Source organism: Aegilops tauschii, chromosome 1 (assembly GCF_002575655.3).
Source record: "Aegilops tauschii subsp. strangulata cultivar AL8/78 chromosome 1, Aet v6.0, whole genome shotgun sequence".
NCBI lineage: Eukaryota > Viridiplantae > Streptophyta > Magnoliopsida > Poales > Poaceae > Aegilops > Aegilops tauschii.
The window spans coordinates 248,129,003-248,141,768 of record NC_053035.3 but is presented as its reverse complement, the minus strand read 5'-3'; the positions used below and the strand labels follow the sequence as shown (position 1 = coordinate 248,141,768).

General features: G+C 41.3%; 3 protein-coding genes across 3 annotated transcripts; all 3 read right to left on the bottom strand.

Annotated features, from left to right (window-relative positions):
* Positions 1-2,689: 2,689 nt before the first annotated feature.
* Positions 2,690-4,081, bottom strand: LOC141028146 (uncharacterized). The gene is made up of 2 exons (XM_073506054.1): positions 3,735-4,081; positions 2,690-2,930 (listed from the first exon to the last, which is right to left on the bottom strand). Exons 1-2 carry the CDS (start codon positions 4,079-4,081, stop codon positions 2,690-2,692), a joined length of 588 nt encoding a protein of 195 aa, XP_073362155.1.
* Positions 4,082-6,889: 2,808 nt separating this feature from the next.
* Positions 6,890-8,731, bottom strand: LOC141028145 (uncharacterized). The gene is made up of 4 exons (XM_073506053.1): positions 8,664-8,731; positions 7,982-8,212; positions 7,224-7,318; positions 6,890-7,128 (listed from the first exon to the last, which is right to left on the bottom strand). The coding sequence occupies exons 1-4, from the start codon at positions 8,729-8,731 to the stop codon at positions 6,890-6,892; spliced, it is 633 nt and encodes a 210-aa protein (XP_073362154.1).
* Positions 8,732-11,454: 2,723 nt separating this feature from the next.
* Positions 11,455-12,436, bottom strand: LOC109773699 (protein FAR1-RELATED SEQUENCE 5-like). The gene is made up of 3 exons (XM_020332404.3): positions 12,183-12,436; positions 11,670-12,052; positions 11,455-11,525 (listed from the first exon to the last, which is right to left on the bottom strand). The coding sequence occupies exons 1-3, from the start codon at positions 12,434-12,436 to the stop codon at positions 11,455-11,457; spliced, it is 708 nt and encodes a 235-aa protein (XP_020187993.3).
* Between the last annotated feature and the right edge of the window lie 330 nt (positions 12,437-12,766).

Genomic DNA, 12,766 nt, shown 5'->3' with positions numbered 1-12,766 from the left:
TCTCTTTTTGGTCATTTGTTTTTAGATCATGATGCCTCTATTCAGGCCTATGGTTTTACCAAAGGATAAGAAAGTGAACCACTTTTCCTTATATGTGATGAATCAGTACCGAAGTATCGTTGACATCCTTGACTCTTTACCTTATCCGAAGAACCATCGTCCTTCAAAGAACACCTATCATAAAGACTGCGAGAAGATCGTGAGTGACATTTATTATCTGTACTGGATTAATTTTTCCTCATCTTTGTTTCTGCTTTTCTGAGACCTGAAAATGTGTGGTTTCTTTTCTTTTTTTACAGATCTCCAGGTTGGTCCAAGTAATGAAGGCTGTGTATGGTGATGCTCAGTACAATGCGAGCAAGCAGCCCAAATGGGAGCTTTTTGCAAAGAAACCAACGTTTGTGAAGGTTCCACTTCAAGGGGCGAATGAATGTGGCCATTATACTCTGAAGTATGCGGGATCATATGATGGTGAAAATATCGTTGAGAACATTCAAGATAATGACGTGGGTTCTAGTTGAGCTTTTCACTTTTATGTGTTTGGCTGATTGTGTATTCTTCTTTTTAATGTGTTATGATTTTTGATAATTTGTTTTATTGTTTTTGCAGCCTCGTATTGTTGATTGGAACGCTGAGGATCTGTATGGAGTTGTGTTCAACCGGAATAACCAGCTTCTGGTGACGGAGCTTCCCAAGGTGGTTCAGGCTTTGGCTCCTGGTGCATAGAAGAAATGGTCATCATTTGTGTAGTGAAATGGATAGTTGTGTGATATATCTCTTGAAAGCATTGTAGGCTTTGTTTGTAGTGTTTGGATGTCTTGTCAAGTACTATGTAATAACTGGTATATTTTGTGTTGTGTTTAAGTGTGGCACAATGTTTAACAATCTTTTTTTCTATGATGATAGTGTGGTTGAGTAGCTGTTTTCACTTGTGTATGTTTCATTGGGAATTCGTTTTGGTTAAGTTCTATTTTCTGTACTGAAGTCTTGTAAACTAGTTGAACTGAAAACACCTTTTCCAAGTTCATGGCGAGTTGTTGCTGGAAAAGTGAGATTTATTTTATTTTCATCTGTCCCAACCTAGGTTGGACCTTTATAGTTTATGTACCCTCTTTTCTTGTACTTATAGTATAGTTCTGTTAGTACTGAATTGTAATGTCATTCAGCGTAAGGCTTTTAAAATTTGGTGTCACGATAGCACTTGTGGATCTAGCGTGAGTGGAGTGACGCTTCTTTTGTTATGTAGAACTGATTTCATATAATGTATTAGAATTGAAGTTTTTTTTGGTATTGGAATTATTTACGACCAAGTTGCTACGTGATCTCTAGCCAGATTTATTTAAGTATAAGAAATTTAGCAAAATTTTGAGAGCCAAATTTTTGTTTGAACTTCTTGAATTTTAGTAGTTGAACTTCATAGTAAAAGTTAAAGCACTGGTTTAAATTAGCTACATTTAACGGATAGCCATATTAAGTTCATAATTAGTTCACTAGTCAATGTGGGCTGATGCTTCTGTTGTTTGTTTTTTGTTAATTTTTGTCCTTGGTTGAACAATAATCTACTTGGTTGAGTCTTGTCCTTCTTTCTCAATACATTAATTGGATCATCGTAGCACTTAGCGAATAAACTAAGTTGTACTGAGATTTCAATTGTGCTAGTACTTTTATCATTTTATTTTTTGTGTTGTTTGAAACTAGTGCCTCACTGGTCAATGTGGGCTGAGGCTTCTGTTTTCTTTCTTGTGATTTTTCTCCTTGGTCGAACTGATATCTTTTTGATTTAGTTTTGGCCTTCTTTTTTTCTAGGCTGTGGTTCTTCTCAAGGCAATGTTTGGTATGATCATAGTACTTGCCGTATAGACTAAGTTGTACTAAGATTTCAGTTGTACTATTACTGTTATTCTTAGTGTGTCACTGTTTTATGGAATGCGAACTGAAACTTCCCGTTCCTTTTTATATTTTTATAGAATGAATGCACCGTTTGTTCAAGTGTACCAGAACTCTCAGTCCTAGCATGCTAGTAACTAGGAAATACGTACTGATGGTTCTTTGCTTTTCCTGTTGCTGTACTTAGTAAATTTCTACCTACTATTAGCACGATGCTGTTAGTACTGAATGTTGTCCTCGGCTGAAACTTAGTCTTTTTAGTGTTCTTCTGAAACTAAAAACTGATTTTTAATGTGATAGTACTACCGTACATGTATAAGGTGTAATGAGCGTCCAAGTCTACTATTTGCTGTTGTCCTTAGTTAGTCTGCCACTGTTTTTTTTGTGAAAATATCCATGTGTGATTTTGTTGCTCCATGACTAGTGCTGTATGGCAGCCATCAAATTTCAACTTCAACCTACTTCAACTTCAAATGATGGATCAACAAAATGGGAAGCTAGGAAACTTGTTGAACGACATAAGCAAATGATCTAGTTGATAGACATAGGCAAACTTGTTCAAACCCTGACACACATAACATAAGGTAGCTGGTTCAACATAACGAAAGCAAACTACAAATCTGAAACAACAAGATTAAGGACAAGCAGAAGCGTGAGCAACACGAAGCCAGACTTTCATGCATCTTCATCCCGCGAAGTTGCAGTGGTAGTAGGGGTCAGCCTCCTGCTCTTTTGAAATATCTGAACCTGTCACGATGTTGTCGATTGTCTTCCATGACTTGTACGTGGCGTACGTATCTATTCATGCGTACGTGATGAGGTTGTCTGGCAGCGGGCTGGTCCCCCACAGTTTGTGCTCTGCCTTGTCCATCTTCTTCTTCATGTCTTCGTAGAATGGGTGGATGACGCCACCTGCAACATCGGCCAAGGAGTCGTAGTATTTGTTGGTGTTTGGATCTTTCCACTTGCGCTGCATGTCGATGAAGTTGTTGGGGTTGATCTCCAAACCAGACTTGTCCAGCATCCGCTTGTCACCTCCAATGCTGAAACCGACAAATGTGTACAATTTCTCCTCCTACAGGAACCGTTTGAGGCGCTTGGGCCTGCAAGGGGGGCGACACATATTGAAGATTAGTGTTCTTTTTTGAAGATTTAATTCTTCAGCTTTTTGGTTTTACAAGTGATAATCCATGAGGTAGATGCTTATATAGTATAAGTCATGGATGAATGTAGTTCAGAAACTAGTACACTAAGTCCTGAAATTAAATTCAACTACACCATGTTATTTTTCTTTTTTGCTATCTTCAGTGCTTCACCAAACGTTTCACCAAATTGAAGAATCATTTTACCAGAGTCAATGATATATGTGCTGCTTGATTCAAGTTTAGTTTTCTTTTTTGTTGAATAAAAGACCTATATCAGTGCTTGATACATCTGTGTGCATCAATTCTATATCAAGTTCAGAAATTAATTTGAGAAACATGTGCATCAAGATATGGACCTATAGCACTTCATCAAACATCTTTTAATACATTAATTTTATAAACTATACTAGTGCATCAAGATCAGAATCTATGCTAGTACATCAAGTTCAAAAATTAATTTGGTGCATCAAGTTCAGAATTCTATAAACATTTTCAGGATGCTAATCCAGTGCATCAGTTTCAGATGCTAATCTGGTGAAACAATCCACTTCACAGTTTCAGAAATGCATGTAACTAGATAAGCATGTACTCGTGCATCCACTTCACAAACTATAGTAGTTCATCTAGTTGGGAAACAAGTTTAATGAAGTTTTTAGGGAGTAGTACTAGTACAACAGATGAATGAACAATAGTATGGGTTACCATTTTGTGGCCGCTGCGATGTGGTACACCAAGCAGAGTTCCTCGACGCACAACTGCAGTACTGCTGCCATCTGTGGAGGTTCATCTTCGCTAGTGAACTCCACATCAACTCCGATGAAGCTCGGATACAAGCCGCCGCCCTTCATCCTGAGCCTGCTCATCACCTCGTCGGCCTTGTCTGGTTCGCTGGTGCAGATGATCTCCAGTGTCTCCTTGCCGTGGAGCTCAACCCCTATGAGGGTTCTTGTGTACTTGCGCTTCTCACCGAGGACGTGAACGTCGACGAGGTTGCTGCTCTTGTCCAACGTCTCGCCATGATGATGCTTGGCGGACGGTTCCTCCGCCATCGCCTTCCTCCGGCAACTGTGGGCTTGGGAGAGAGAAGTTTGTGGTTTGTGTGCAGTGGAGATGGAAGCGGCAATGGTGGTTCTGTGAATGAGGCAGAGATGGAAGACAATGGGGTATTTTTGCAGTGCGTCGACGGAGATGTGTGGGAGGCGGTTCGTCAGGGTCGTGGGGATCCCCGTTTGCACTCCCTTGTGGCAACCGCCCAGTGGGTGGCGCGGGTGGTGGCCTGGAAGAACTAACCGTCCAAGACAAAGGGTTTTTACTGTTGCACTGAGTAGTCTTGTCAAGCTATACTTATGATCTGCTAAATCCCACTTCCACGTCTCAGGGGTGGTGATGATGTCATTTTGCACTGGTTAGGTGACGTATGCTTTGTGATGTTTTTCCGTGTGGATGTTAAGTATTGTTTTTCCACAGAAGTCTTATACATTAGTTTATCTCGAAACATTTTTCAGTGCCCTGGGAGTTGTTGCTCAAAACTGGTACTTTTTTATTTTCATCTGTACCAACCAAAGTTAGGCCTTTATAGTTTTTGTATTCTCATTTTAGTGCACTTATGGCTTAGTGTTGTGTGAACTGAATTGTAATTTCATACAGCGTACAGATTTGAAATTTGGTGTCACAGTGGTGTGAGTTGCCTGACTGATCCTGCTTTTTAAGTACTGATGTCATATGTATGTTTGAACTGAGTTTATTTTTTTGGGGGGGAGGGGGGAATTGAGATTATTTATGACCAAATCGTTCGTTGATGTGTGGACAGATTTTATATAAATAAGAAATTTAGCATAATTGACAAAGAAAATCTATTTTGAACTTGTTGCCTTTTAGTAGTTGAACTTGTCAGATTTTATATAAATAAGAAATTTAGCATAATTGAGAAACACTGTCTATTTGAACTTGTTGCCTTTTAGTAGTTGAACTTGTCAGATTTTATATAAATAAGAAATTTAGCATAATTGAGAAACATTGTCTATTTGAACTTGTTGCATTTTAGTAATTGAACTTGTCAGATTTTATATAAATAAGAAATTTAGCATAATTGAGAAACATTGTCTATTTGAACTTGTTGCATTTTAGTAGTTGAACTTGTCAGATTTTATATAAATAAGAAATTTAGCATAATTGAGAAACATTGTCTATTTGAACTTGTTGCATTTTAGTAGTTGAACTTGTGAGATTTTATATAAATAAGAAATTTAGCATAATTGAGAAACATTGTCTATTTGAACTTGTTGCATTTTAGTAGTTGAACTTGTCAGATTTTATATAAATAAGAAATTTAGCATAATTGAGAAACATTGTCTATTTGAACTTGTTGCATTTTAGTTGAACTTGAAAGTAATATTTAGTTCGGTTTTTTAAATTATGTACATTTAACAGATATGCTATTAAGTTCTCTTCTTTTTAGAGGTTCATTGTTTTTGTATCATATTTTTTCCTTTTTTATCATCCATGCTGCAGAGCTAAAATTATTTATATTTATATTTTTCGTATTTAAAGTTGTTGCCTGCGAACTAGTATTTGAATTTATATATTTTCAGTTTCAAACATTTTTCTTGTAGTTTATATTTCTTTTGCCCCGCCCTCTAGTTTGTTTAACTGGGCTCATTAGTGGGGTGTTTGTAGACGATTTAGGCTACTGGGCCGTTTTTCGGCCCGAATGGCCCGCGTGGTTGTGCAGCGCGGCGTGCGCATGCGCTCTGGGTTTAGTTCCACCTCGCTAGTCGAGGGGGCTCTATACCTGTTTATAAGCGCGGCCGAGGCTCACCGGTCGAACTCCTCTGAATACTTACCTGAGCGCTTATACACGGTGCTCGCTCTCTACATGACCTGTGGGCCCTGGTCGGCTGGCCCTGCGTTGTGCGGATTACTAGGGGTTCGCCCACGGGCTCGAGTTCAAGTATCTAGCAACGTCAGGGCCTGCACCTGTCCTTGGGCGGTCAATTTTTTCTTTTTTGTTTGTTTGAATCTAGTACTTGACTCAACCAGTAACTTGGACTGATTATTTTTGTTCTAGTTCTTGTGAGTTTTGTGTAAGTGTAATCTTTTTCATTTGAGTTTTTTACCTTCTTTTTTGTGTTTGTTTTTGTGATTGTTCTCAAGGGTCTTCTGGTGTCATTTTCAGTACTATGGTACTTTCGTGTAGACTAAGTTGTACTGATAGTCCTTTCATAGTAGCACTTATGTTGTTAGTCTGACATTTTTTGGGGGTGTTAAGGATTGATGCTTCTTTGTACTTTTTATTTGTCGTAAGTATGTACTGTCCGATCAAGTGTACTAGTACTGTCATTCTTAATCTGCAAGTGACCAACATAAGTGTGTGCTGATGCTTCTTAACCTTTTCTGTTTGTAGTACTTGTTAATTTTCTAGCAGCTACATATGAATGAGAACACTACATGGAGTACTAAGAATTTCTGCTTCAACTTTTGAAGCGTTGTTAAGCAACTCAAATTGTGCTGATTGTTTTCAACGTTATGTTTTCTATACAATACTGAATCGAAACTACACATGGAACAACGTTGTGTGATTAGTTGCTTCATAACTAGTGCTATAGAGCAGCCACAAAGTTCCATTCAGAAGCTACTTTGAATTTGAAATGATGGATTAACAACATACGAAGCTACAAACTTATATCATGAGATAAGCAAAACATTGTACTTGATGACATAAGTAAACTTTTTCAACCATGACAAGCACGACATAATCATACTGGTTCAACCCAACAAGAGCAAACTACTAATTTGAAACAACAAGATAAAAGGCAAGCACAAGCGGAAGGAAAACAAAGCCAGGCTCTGATGTATCTTCATACCGAAAAGGGGCAATAGGGGCGGTCGTAGTAGTTGTCAGCCTCCCGCTCTTTTGCAAATTCCCAACCATCTGTGATGTAGTCGATCATGTTCCGTGACTTGTACGCAGCGTACGCGTCTACTGCTGCGTACTCGATGAGGTTGTTTGGTAGCGGGCTGGTCCCCCACAGTTTGTGGTCTTCCTGCGTGTTGATGTTCTTCTTCATGCCTTTGTAGAATGGGTGGATGACACTGGCTGCAACATCAGTCAAGGAGTCGTACTCTTTTCCGGTGTATGGAACTCTCCAGAGGCGCTGAATGTCGATGACTTGTTGGGGTTTATCTCCACACCACACATCTTCAGCTTCTCTTTGTCACTTTCAATGCTGAAACCGGCAAATGTGAACAACCTCTCATGCTGCAGCATCTCGTTTAGGCGCTTGTGCCTGCAAGGGGAGAGACATTTTGAAAATTAGCATTACTTTGATGTTTGAATTATTCATTTTTGTTTTGTTTTACAAGCGATAAATCCGTGAAGTAGATGCTTATATAGCATAAATTAATGGATGAATGTACTTCAGAAACTAGTAAACAAAGTCCTGAAATTAAATTCAAAGTACATCATGTTATTTTTCTTTTTGGATTATACATAGTTTTAGTCATTGTTATATGTGCTGCTTTACTACTAGTTTAGTTTACTTTTGTTGAATAGGATAACACATAACCAGTGCTTCACCAAGTCCTTAGTTTCTTTTGCTTATGAAAATAACATTAGATCAAATTCAGAAAATACTTCACTACATCAAGTTCAGAAACATCTTTTTAATACATCAAGTACATAAACTACACTATTGGATCAAGTTCAGAAACTACACTAGTCGATCAACTTCAGAAATTAATCTTCCGCAAGATTTTCCAAATAGTAATCCAGTGCATCAGGTTCAAAAATACATTTATAGTGTATCTACTTAAGAAAATGCAGTATTGCATCCACTTTTCACAAACCACACTAGTACATCTAGTTGGGATACAAGTCTGATGAAATTTTCAGGATACAGTACTAATAAAACAGATGAACCAAAACAGGGCAAATGAGTAGGATGGGTTACCATTTTGTGGCCCCTGCGATGTGGTACACCAAGCAGAGGTCATCGACGCACAACTGCAGGACTGCTGCCATCTGGGGAGGTTCATCTTCGCTGGTGTAGTGCACACCAACGCCGACGATCTTACGAAGCTTGCCGCCAGCCTTCCTCCAGAGCCTGGAGATCACCTCGTCGGCCTTGTCGGGTTCGCTGGTGCAGACGATCTCCAGCGTCTCCTTGCCGTGGAGCTCAACCCTGTGAGTGTTGTGGTGTACTCGCGCTTCTCGCCGGGGACGTGAACGTCGACGAGGTTGCTGGTCTTGTCCGACGTCTCGCCATGATGACGCTTGGCAGACGGTTCCTCTGCCATCGCCCTCCTTTGGCGACCGTGGGCTTGGGAGAGAGAGAAGTTTGTGGTTTGTGTGCAGTGGAGATGGAAGCGGCAATGGTGGTTTCTGGGAATGAGGGAGAGATGGAAGAGAATGGGGGTTTTTTGCAATGCGTCGACGGGGATGTGTGGGAGGCGGTTCGTCGGGGGCGTGAGTGTAGTGGGTGTAGTGGCGTGGGGTCGCTGTTTGGAGTCCCTTGTGGCAACCGCCCAGTGGATGGTGCGGGCGGTGGCCCGGAAGAACCAACCGTCCAAGCCAATTTGTTTGCCAAGGTATTAATATGGTCGCACTGAATAGTCTTGTCAAGCTGTACTTACCAGCTGCTTATCCCACTTGCTCGTGTCAGGGTCAGTGATGATGGCATTTTACTGTCGCACTGATCCATCTTGTCAAGCTGTACTTAAGAGCTGCTTATCCCACTTGCACGTGTCAGGGTTGGTGATGATGGAGGTTTGTACTCCTCTACTGTGGGTACTTGGACTGGTGATTGAAGTGTAATTGAACTTACCAAATAGCAGTCAGATTATGTGTGTCATGCTAATGTTTTTAAAACATTTTTGGTTTTTTGAAAGGATTGTTTATATCAAGATAATCTCCGAAAGTATTTTTTATAGATAAATTAGATTTTCATCAGTACAGGTGTATTTATATTTGCATTTTGCTTGAGGTAATTATTTTTATGTACTGATGGTCTTTCTGAACTAGGACTGGCAGAAGCAGACATAGTTTGTTTTCGAAACGATGTTTTTTGAGGTGTTCACGGGTGTGTTTGGTTACTATGACATCTGTGCTGACGAGTGTGAATTATCAGTACTGATGTACTATAAGATTTTAATTTTTCCTTAACATATTTTTGCTTAGCTACTGGTGTTCACGGGTGTATTTGTGACTGCATTCAAAAGGATTATCAAACGGTGTACATACTAATGTCACTTGTCCAGATGGCACAAATCACAAATTATATCTTAACTATAGTACTGATCGAGAAATCGATGATAAAGCTAAATAAGTTTTGGTAACGATAGTGTTTCTGATATGTTTCCTCATTGTGTACCGAGGCAAGTGAGAGTACAAGCTTATTTTTTCAGTTGACGCAACAGCATAACCACTACGGATTCTTCAGTCTTGAGCTCCTCCTAACTGGCCCCGAATGTTGTCCCTTGCCGGCGCCCTTTCCTGGTTGAGCCTAGGCAGCTTCATCGCCAGTTTTAGTTTCCTCGTCCCCAACACTGTCATCTTCATTGTCTTCGTCCGATTGGTCGTCATTCTCGTCAAACTCTTCTTCTTCATCCTCTTCTTTTGATTTTTTGGAAGTCTGTACCTTGCCCTGTTTCTGTTCAGCGCCACTGACCTCCTTGCCCACTTTGCACGTGCGGGCATTATGTCCGTCAGGTCCCCCCCACTTGCGGCAAGTATAGCTGTTACGTGTGTCGTTTCCATTGGTAGAAACCTGGGCAGCTCCAATCTGCTTGTGCAGCGTTTGCTTGTTGACAGTGCCATTTGTGCGGAGTGGGCATGTGCGGTAATTATGGTTGCTCACGACGTTGCAGAATCCGCATGCCCTCACCCCGAGAGGTTTGCCGTCCGGGCCAAATTCCACGCGCTTGATGGGGCGTGGCGGCTTTTTGGCTGCTGCTTTCACTGCTTGTGTCTTACTCTTCCTCCCCTTTGTGTTTGAGAATATGGGTGGTTTAATCACCCTTTCCTGCTGCTGCTGGTAGGATGTCCTGTTGTCATGTTGTTCGCCTACAGCACCATCAAGCTCATGATCTTGCATGTGAGCATGTTGGTGCTCTTGAGTGTGCACATGGGTAAGCTCTGGTTGCTGTTGCTCCTCTTCCTCGTTGTCGAATGGGTCAATAGCTCCCAGATGGTTCATCTCGGATAACATTGTAGCAATATCCTGCTCAATGGCTTCATTGTCCGCGACACCTCCGTTTTCAGCAGAATGCATGGCGTCGAGTTCTTGTTCAAGTTTGTCCATGACGACCCGTGACCTCGCCATTTGCTCTTGGCTTCTCAAGCTTTTTCTATGCACCCTCATGTTCAGCGTCAGCAGTGAGCTTTCAATGCAGTATTGGGATGCCTTGTTTGATGCTACTGTCCTCAAGTCATTTCTGTTGAATGTTGGCTGGATGTTCGGGCGTTTGGTGTATTCCCTGAGGATGTATTTCTCTGGAACGCTGGCAGCCTTAATTGTCTGCATCATGCACAGGACATGCACGCAGAAAAGACCTGTATTTTTTTGAAGAGGTGCATGTTTTTTGTCATTTCATTCGAAGAAAAACTTTGCAAAAAAAGTAGTACAGTATTTAACATCTTTTTTGTAGTCCTCACCTGTGTGGTCCCATAGTCTTCACTCGCACTCATATATTTCTCCCACGGGGTCTGCAACCACCTGGAACGCGTGGTGAGCCCACACAGACAATTTTTGCGGGTTGTTGTAGCGTACGAGGTACTTTGTGGGCTCTTCCGTCTCTGTCGCCGTGAAGAGTGTGCTCAGTTTTAGCCTATTCCTGATCTCGCTGTACACAGCTCGTGAGTAAAGCTTTGCCATCTGGGTGTCAAACCCATAGAAGGTCAGCGTGTTTTGTTCCTTCTGCACATGCAAGAATGATGACCAAATTATTAGTTTTCTCGCAGCAAAAAATTGTCTAACTAATAAAGTTTTACTTTAGTAAGCATGTTATTTTTGTCTTACGACAGGTGATAGAGCTATACCCGGTTACCCATTGTCTCCTGGTTCTCTGTCTGCCTCCTTGTTTTGACGCAGGAGTTTACCTGGCTGACAAACCGGTGTAGGTTTTGTCTCTCACTTACGAAGTTCTTCTTGAGCACATAGTTCATGCTCTCACTTCGTTGTGTGGATGTCATTTTGGCGCAGAAAATTTCTTTGAAGTAGGTTGATATCCATCTCTCACGCTCGTTCCACATGGCTACCATCGTGTCATCATCATGGAGGTTGTACTTATCCATGAGTCTTTTCCAGGCAGCCTCCAACTCAGTTGGCATGAGGGGCCAGTTGAGGATTGATGTGAATTCATCCTTAAAGTCTTCGTGGAGGTAGTACAGGTATGCGAAGTGTTCCTTGTACTTCTTCATAATGTACTAGCGGCACAACTTGTGTACCCTGTTCCCGAAAGCATCTGGGATCGCCAAAGCCATTGCCGGGCACTGGTCTGGTAATGAGAAAAGAGACATGGAGTGGTCATCAGATGGTGGTGCATATATACCAATAGAACTGATACAACATTTTTACTGTGTTATTTTTCTTTTGGGGGGGGGGGGGTGGTGGTGGTTGGGGGTGGTTTTGGAGGTTGTACCTGTGAGGATGCATGTAGGAGCCTTCCCTCTCATGCACCTTAAAAATGTCTTGAACAACCATCTGAATGAGTCTGCATCCTCATCTCTTATCAGGGCGAAACCAAAGAATGTAGTCTGTAAGTGGTTGTTAGTACCGACAAACACCCCAAGTGGCATATGGTACTTGTTGGTCTTATATGTGGTGTCAAACGTTACACGGTCACCAAAGTCCTGATAGGCCCCTCGGCAGCTTGCGTTCGCCCAGAATTTGTTCTTAACTCTGTCGGACTCATCCAGTTGCATGTCATAGAAGAATTCCCTGTTTATAGCTTTCATCTCCCTAAAGAAGTTGACAGTCTTTAGGACATCGTCCACATCATCAATCCTTGAATTCTTTGCTTTGCTGCATATTAAAAGTTCATTCAAAAATGCATGTTGAATTAGCGTCAGGTCATGCGTTGCATAATATGTTTGTACTGACAGAGGAAAAAACATGGAGGCGGTTTATGTGAGGAGAACAAGTTTGTACTTACAGGTTAATCAGGTCTTTGGCATTCATTTCGAGGAAGTAGCTACCGGGGTCATCACCGCCCAGTATGCTCATGATTTGCGCGTGTTCAATGCCTTTGAACTGCAAGTACTTGATGTACTCCAAGATTGTTTTGTCAAAGTTTTTGTGGGAGTGCAAGAAGACAAGCATTTGCGGAGTGAGCTGTAGCATGTGGTTGTGTTCCCAGACTATCTCTTTTACGATAAATGTTCCATCCTTTTCCCTCTTCAGCCTCATTTTAGCCCCGCAGTTAGTCCTGGCTGTCGTCTTGTTCCGCTATCTATTTGCTTCTAACACCTTCGATTCATAGACTCCATAGCACGTGCAATAATGGTAGGCTCTGGTCTTAAACATGGGGCCTCCCCTGACAGCAAAACCCGCGTGCTTTGCATAGACGTTGTAGAAGTTCTTTGCTTCTTGGAAAGTTTCAAAGCGCATCTCTAGCCTTGGCAGAACGTAAGCTTCAATGTTAGGTGGCTGCACGCAACAGTGAGCAAACAAAAACGCAGTTATGAAAATGTTAGATGGGGTGGTCAGAGTACCATGGTATGGACTGTGCTTGTATAT

What these genes read in the sequence shown, in the direction of transcription:
- LOC141028146 (XM_073506054.1), bottom strand. Translation starts at nt 4,081, where the DNA reads ATGGCGGAGGAACCGTCCGCCAAGCATCATCATGGCGAGACGTTGGAC. An exon ending in ATCGCAGCGGCCACAAAATG is followed by an intron (nt 2,931 to 3,734) that starts GTAACCCATACT and finishes TGTCGGTTTCAG; the next exon opens with CATTGGAGGTGACAAGCGGA.
- LOC141028145 (XM_073506053.1), bottom strand. Translation starts at nt 8,731, where the DNA reads ATGGATCAGTGCGACAGTAAAATGCCATCATCACTGACCCTGACACGA. An exon ending in GCAAGTGGGATAAGCAGCTG is followed by an intron (nt 8,213 to 8,663) that starts GTAAGTACAGCT and finishes CAACACTCACAG; the next exon opens with GGTTGAGCTCCACGGCAAGG. An exon ending in ATCGCAGGGGCCACAAAATG is followed by an intron (nt 7,319 to 7,981) that starts GTAACCCATCCT and finishes CTCCCCTTGCAG; the next exon opens with GCACAAGCGCCTAAACGAGA.
- LOC109773699 (XM_020332404.3), bottom strand. Translation starts at nt 12,436, where the DNA reads ATGAGGCTGAAGAGGGAAAAGGATGGAACATTTATCGTAAAAGAGATA. An exon ending in GCCAAAGACCTGATTAACCT is followed by an intron (nt 12,053 to 12,182) that starts GTAAGTACAAAC and finishes TTTAATATGCAG; the next exon opens with CAAAGCAAAGAATTCAAGGA. An exon ending in TCCTACATGCATCCTCACAG is followed by an intron (nt 11,526 to 11,669) that starts GTACAACCTCCA and finishes TCTCATTACCAG; the next exon opens with ACCAGTGCCCGGCAATGGCT.